The sequence below is a fragment of the Toxorhynchites rutilus genome, chromosome 2, assembly GCF_029784135.1.
Source record: "Toxorhynchites rutilus septentrionalis strain SRP chromosome 2, ASM2978413v1, whole genome shotgun sequence".
NCBI lineage: Eukaryota > Metazoa > Arthropoda > Insecta > Diptera > Culicidae > Toxorhynchites > Toxorhynchites rutilus.
This window is the reverse complement of record NC_073745.1, coordinates 259,311,963-259,319,357: the sequence shown is the minus strand read 5'-3', so window position 1 is coordinate 259,319,357 and position 7,395 is coordinate 259,311,963. Positions and strand designations below refer to the sequence as shown.

General features: G+C 41.9%; 1 protein-coding gene across 1 annotated transcript; it reads right to left on the bottom strand.

The window, feature by feature from the left end:
- Positions 1-5,852: 5,852 nt before the first annotated feature.
- On the bottom strand, positions 5,853-7,133 carry LOC129768780 (coatomer subunit epsilon). Its single transcript, XM_055770656.1, has 3 exons — positions 6,879-7,133; positions 6,545-6,819; positions 5,853-6,486 (listed from the first exon to the last, which is right to left on the bottom strand). The coding sequence occupies exons 1-3, from the start codon at positions 6,978-6,980 to the stop codon at positions 5,946-5,948; spliced, it is 918 nt and encodes a 305-aa protein (XP_055626631.1). The 5' UTR covers positions 6,981-7,133; the 3' UTR covers positions 5,853-5,945.
- Between the last annotated feature and the right edge of the window lie 262 nt (positions 7,134-7,395).

Sequence of the window (7,395 nt, the reverse complement as noted above, 5' to 3'; positions counted from 1 at the left end):
ATTTCAAATTAATGTTTGGTTTATGCCATTATGTGTGAAATACAACATCATTCAAATGTCCACCTAGGGCTTCCTTGCACACCTTGATCCGGATCAGGTAATTTTCGATAACTTTTCGGCACATATGGGGCGGTATCTCGGTCATAACTTTACGAATGTTGTCTTTCAAATGTTCAAGAGTTTACGGAGAGTTGGCATAGACACGGTCTTTCGCATAACCCCACAAAAAAAAGTCTAGCGGGTTCAAATCGCATGATCTGGACGGCCAATTGGCATCACCAAAACGCGAAATTATGCGTCCCTCAAATTTAGTTCGCAATATGGCCATGTTCGGTCGTGTTGTGTGGCACGTGGCGCCGTCCTGCTGAAACCACATGTCATCCGTATCCATATCTTCAATTTGTGTCAAAAAAAAAAACGGTTAGCATGCGGCCATAGCGCTCACTATTCACAGTTACCGTCTCGCCGTCCTCATTTTCAAAGAAATACGGCCCGATGACTCCACCAGACCATAATGCGCACCAAACAGTGACTTTTGGCGGATGCAATGGCCTTTCAACAATCACGTGTGGATTTTCTAAGCCCCATATACGGAAATTTTGGGTGTTCACATAGCCACCGAGCTCGAAATGTGCCTCATCGCTGAAGAAAATTTGATGCGAAAATTCAGCATTTTGCTGCTGTTGTTCGTTCGCCCAATCGACGTATGCCCGACGCATTCCATGGTCACCACGCTCTAATTTTTGTACCAGTTGGACTTTATATGGATGCAAGTGCCAGTCCAAATGCAAAATTCGCCACAATGATGTGTTTGACAAGCCCATTCGGGTCATCCTCCACACTGGCAGCAACAGCAGCAATATTTTCGGCCGAACGCACATTACGATGATGCACAGGTTTCACTATATCCGCTACGGATCCAGTTTGTTCGAATTTACGCACTACATTAGCGATTGTGTGCTCTGTAGGCCGTCCATGACGACCAAAATCCGTCCGTAATGCTCGAAAAACATTTGCCGGTTTTTCATCATTTTTATAGTATAATTTAACAAAATTAACACGTTGTGCGATGCTAAAACGATCCATATTGTAAAATGGCAGACATTCAACTAACGATATGACGCTTTGGTTGACAGCTATGTCAAACGGTTGTCAGGGCTGTATACTTTCGGAAGCCCGAAATGGAAAACCCTGTATATTTTGGATAAAAAAAATTCCATGCCAAACCGATATAGTGGTTCTCAGATTTTCGACAAAAGTGGTAGTTTTGTTCTTTTGTTCTATCGCAAATTATTAGACTCGTATTTTGTTATTTTTTTAGTAGGGTGACCATTTCCATTTTAGGGTTGTCCAAAAAATCAACTTTTTCCTCCCTTGTTCAAAAATGACATTTTCTCAAAAATTCATAACTTTTGAACTACTAGACCGATTCAGTAGATCGACATATCAAATTAAAGCCAATTACCTGAAAATCATAGAAACATTTATTATACCCTAAAACCTTCACATGCCAAATTTTTCATTTACTTGATTAATTTTCGAGTAATGCATAAATTTGTGTTTCTTTTGTATAACAGCCCCCCCCTTAGAGAGGATGGTGGAGTGTCTAACTACCATAGAATCATTTATTGCACCGTAAAACCTTCATATGCCAAATTTCGTTTCATTTGCTTAATTAATTCCCGAGTAATGTAGAAATTTGTGTTTCATTTGTATGTCAGCCCCCCCTTAGAGAGAGGGGTGGAGAGTCTATCCATCATAGAAACATTTATTGCACCCTTAAACCTCAATATACCTAATTTGGTTTCATTTGCTTGATTAATTCTCGAGTAATGCAGAAATTTTAGTTCCATTTGTATGACAGCCCCCACTCAGAGAGAGGGGTGAAGAGTCTAACCACCATAAAAACATTTTTGCACCCTAAAACCTTCACATTCCAAATTTGGCTTCATTTGCTCGATTAACTCTCGAGTAATGCAAAAATTTGTGTTTCATTTGTATGGCAGTCCCCCCTTAGAGAGGGGGGTGGAGAGTCTAACCACCATAGAAACATTTATTGCACCCTCAAACCTCAATATGCCTAATTAGGTTTCATTTGCTTGATTAATTCTCGTGTAATGCAGAAATTTGTGTTTCATTTGTATGGCATCCCCCCCTAAGAGAGGGGGAAGGAGTATCTTATCACCATAGAAACATTTATTGCATCCTAAAACCTCCACATGCCAAATTTGGTTTCATTTGCTTGATTAATTCTCGAGTAATGCAGAAATTTGTGTTTCATTTGTATGGCAGCCCCCCCTAAGAGAGGCGGGAGGGCTATCTAACCACCACAGAATCATTTATTGCACCCTAAAACCTCTACACGGATAATTTCGTTTCATTTGCTTGATTAATTCTCGAGAAATTTAGAAATTTGTATTTCATTTGTATGGTAGCCCCCCCTTAGAGAGGGGGGAGGGGTCTCAAACTGTCACGGGGAAGGGGGGGGGTCTGCCATACAAATAAAATACAAATTTCAGCATTACTCGAAAATTAATCAGGCAAATGAAACCAAATTAGGCATATGGAGGTTTTAGGGTGCAATAAATGTTTATATGGTGGTTGAACATTCCACCCCTCTCTCTAGTTCTGACATATAAATGAAACAAAAATTTCTGCATAAATCGAGAGCTAATCAAGCAAATGGAACCAAATTAGGGTACAATAAATGTATCTATGGTGGTTAGACATTCCACCCCCCTTCTCAAAGGGGGGGGGAAGGGGGGACGGTCTGTCATGCAAATGAAACACAAATTACAGGGGGCACACAAACTTCTGCATAACTCGAGAACTAAGCAAGCATAATTTGGGATGTGAGAGTTGTTGGGTACGAGAAATGTTTCATGTTTCAGACCGGTGATTGGTAGGTTCAGCGGCCATCAGCGAACCAACGAAAACGGCCTAAGACTTATCGACTTCGCTGCCTCCAAGAACATGGCCATACGTAGCACCTTCTTCCAACACAGCCTCCAATACCGTTACACCTGTAGATCACCACAGCAAACCGAAACACAAAATTGACTACGTTTTGATCGACGGTCGGCACTTCTCAGATATCATCGACGTCAGAACCTATCGTGGCGCTAACATCGATTCAGACCACTACCTGGTGATGGTCAAACTGCGTTCTAAACTGTCAGTCGTCAATAACATAAGACACCAGCGCTCACCACGGTATCACCTACGACGACTACAGGAGCCGAACATTGCTGCAACATACTCGCAGCATCTTAAAGCTGCGTTACCGGGGGTAGACGAACTGGATGCTGTTCCCCTCGATGAATGCTGGAACACCTTAAAAGCAGCAATTAGCAGCATAGCAGAGACCGTCATCGGGTATGAACAACGAGGACAACGGAACGATTGGTTTGACGACGAGTGCCGAGCGCTCCTGAACGAGAAGGATGCAGCACGCGCAGCCATGCTGCAACGAGCGACTCGACAAAACGTGGAACGATACAAACTGAAGTGAAGGCAGCACATCTTTTTCGGGAAAAAAAAGCCACCTGGAAGAGAAAGAGTGTGAGGAGATGGAGCTGCTTTATCGTTCTCGAGAATCGCGGAAGTTTTTCAAGAAACTAAACGCCTCGCACAAAGGCTTTGTGCCGCGAAAGGAGGCATCTTGACGAACGAACGCGAGGTGATCGAGAGGTGGAGGCAGCACTACGATGAACGCCTAAACAGCGCGCAGACAGGGGACCAAGACGGCGTTGAAGAGGACTACACCGGTGCAATGAACAACGACGACATACCACCCCCGACGATGGGTGAAGTTAAGGAGGCCATTAATCAGTTCAAGAACCACAAAGCAGCTGGTAAGGATGGCCTCGTAGCGGAGCTCTTCAAGAGAGGTCCGAGAAAACTTGTAGAGTGTATGCACCGGTTGGTAGTCAAGATCTGGGACACAGAACAGCTACTGGAGGAGTGGAAGGACGGGGTAATCTGCCCCATCTATAAAAAAGGCGACAAGTTGGATTGTGGGAACTATCGTGCCATCACAATCCTGAATGGTGCCTACAAAATTTTGTCTCAGATCCTCTTCCGCCGTCTATCGCCAATAGTAAGTAGATTTGTGGGTAGTTATCAGGCCGGATTCATGCCCGGTTGCTCGACGACGGACCAGATTTTTACACTGCGACAGATCCTCCAAAAGTGCCGCGAGTATCAGGTCCCTACACACCACATCTTCGTCAACTTCAAGGCCGCATATGATACAATCGACCGACGACAGCTATGGAGGATCATGGACGAACACGGCTTTCCCCGAAAGCTGACAAGACTGATTCAGGCAACGACGAACGGTGTGCGGTGCAGTGAGCGGATCTCAGGTGAGCTGTTGGAATCATTTGAGACTCACAGAGGACTTCGACAAGGCGATGGACTCTCCTGTCTGCTCTTCAACGTGGCGCTGGAATGTGTTATGCGGAGAGCAGCTCTGCAAAGATGGTGTTCTCATCTAATCCGGTAGGAACAGGAAGGAGAGGAGCCCAGCGAGCGAGGTGGTTGGACCAGGTGGAGCAGGACTTGGCAAGAATCGGTGCAGCCGGGAGTTGGAGAACTGCAGCCATGGACCGGGTTTATTGGAGAAGAGTAGTGAATCAGATCTAATCTCAATGGGATGTAGAGTCATAGTCAAAATGTTTCTATGATGGTATGACACCCCTCCCTTCTGTGGAATGGAGAGGGGGTTTCATAAAAATATTATACATATTCCAATATTCCTGACAATTGAAAATTTTCGGAAAACTCTGAAGGAAAATGGGAAAATTCGAAAAATTCAATTCGCATGTGTTCTATAATTACATATTGACAAGCGTTGTTAGTCCATTTGAGGTTTGCGGTAACGAAATTGATCTTCGTTTTAAAATGGAAATAGATTTCAATGTGATAAACGCACTTCTATATCGTCTTCTATCTATATAAAAAAAATGAATCGACGAATGTGTTGATAAGAACAAAACTCGAGAAAGGAATTGTCCGATTCAGGGCTGTCTTCATTCTATCATATTTTCTGTATCAAACATTTATTCCATGTAACGGAGAAACATGTTATTTGCAAGTGGACGAAAAATCTTGCACGAGAATTGTCTGAAAATAATTTGATATTACAGTAATCGTTCGCTAACTGGTCCTGGTTTAACTGGTCTGCTGTTTAACTGGGCGAACGTTAACTGGTCTTTGGACCAGTTAAAAAGCAGAATTTCGTAAACAATCTACGCCATATTCAAATGGAAGATTTGCTGTGAGGGGCATTCGAATGTAATTTAAAATGTTATGAGAATAGACATTATTTTCGCACGACAAAAACATTGATGAAACTACAGAAAAATAATTTTCTCAAATCATATGTCATACCTGTTATCGCACTCAATGCGAAACATCCATTGAAATCCTTTTATTTATCCAATTACAGGAACAATGCGAATCAAACAATTCATTGAAGTTTCCCTCGATTTTATTTGACGTTTAACATGCCGGACCAGTTAAAACGCGAATGTCGATAAGTGGTCTTCCCTTTTCGCCCAGTTAGTGAATGTTTACTGTATAATGTCAAATTTTGGTGGAAGTACTGAAATTTCATAGTAAAAAATAATTTTAAAGGGTATATTAGAAGATCAATCAATGAACAGTTCTGCGATTGGACCCATGAACGTAGAGACGAATGAACTCTCAGAGTTTAAAGTCTCTCTAATTCATTACCGATTACCATGAACGTGCGCTTAGTAAGAAAACGTGAATGTGATAACGAAAAACAATTTTTGGGCGGAACGAAGTTTGCCGGGTCAGCTAGTTCGCTATAAGAATCCAACATATTTTTGGAGTGTGTCGAAATTTTACGTTTATTAATATATTATTTGAATAGAATATATCGATACATTTAATGCCTATATCGGTCGCTTTCCGCACTATGCGCTAATTTCCTGCGCGGATTTCCCACTTGATGGGCCAAACTGTAGAACCAACCGATCGAATTCAGCTTGCTTCTTGTTGTAAGTCGCAACCAATGCACTATCCTTATGCTCATCAAGCACCTGCGATAAATATCGATTGAACTGGCTGTTAGTTTTCTCCTTTTGCTGGGACAAACTTAACAAATTGATAAGTGTATCATAATTGTTAGGATCACGATTCAAACATTCTCTCAAAACATTCTCGGCATCATCATACTTCTGCTGTCCAATGTAGCATACAGCTTGGCCATTCAGCAGCAATAGCGAAGGGGAAAATTTATCGCAGAAATCTTGGAATATGAAAAATGCATCCTGCAATTTCTCTCCGCCAAGCTGGATGTTCAACCAAGCTTGCGATAACTGAGTCAGGGTTGCGTCATCATCCTTCTCCTGCATTGTTTGCAGAACTTGCTTGGCCAGATCCACTCGGCTCATGTGCAGTAAACATTGCAGTTGTAACGACAGACATTCCAGGTTGAAATTACCATGTAGAATTCTGAAAAAGAAACGTGGTTAGCTGGAACAGCAACAATTGAACAATCTATTGAATTTACTTCAGAGCTGACTCGTATGTTCCTTCATTACAGTAAATGGTAGCACCAACAATGATCCAGATCACATCCAACGAGTTGATGTCCTCCTTAAACTTATCATCGATTAAGTTCACAATCGCATCCTTGCGAGATTTATTGGAAAGATACTCGGCCAAATAGCGCAGAGCAAGCAGTGGCGTGTCGTTATTTGGCTTTATTTCGTCCAATACCACGCGATATTTATGCTGGGCGATATATGCTCGATACAGGAAGGTGTCCTTTTCAAGGGATGTTTTCTGAAATGAAAATGTTCTACTCAATGCTGTAAATGTATTGAAAAAAATGAAGCACCTACCGAAACTTTATTGGCCTCGTTAATACAATGCTGGTAGTTACCGATATAAAACGAGTTTTTCACGTCAAACAGCTCATCGACCTCGTTTGATTGTCGGCTCATTTTGATGGCTTTCTGAATTTTAACACTTAGATGTAAAATATATCCTATTTTCTTGTGTAATTTAATATTATTTAAGCCAATAATCACAAAAGCTACGTGGAATTCAAATTGTACACAATCCGATGACGTTTATTGCGCGGACGACATGACAGAAGCAAGGTTACAGGCGATCAGGTGAACTACAACAGCGGTACACTCGTACACTCAAAGAAATTATTCGGTCTTCTTGATAGCTCCATGATCCATTTTTTGAATAAAACAACTTAATTGTTAATTGTTAGTTGTAGCGTCATAAACGAGCTCCGATAAGTCCCGCCGACATGTCCATGTGCGCGCTATGAGACTTCACAAGCAAAGCAAAATAAAAGTACCCTCGGTTTAGTTTATTTCTTCTTCTTCTTGAATGGGGTTAACG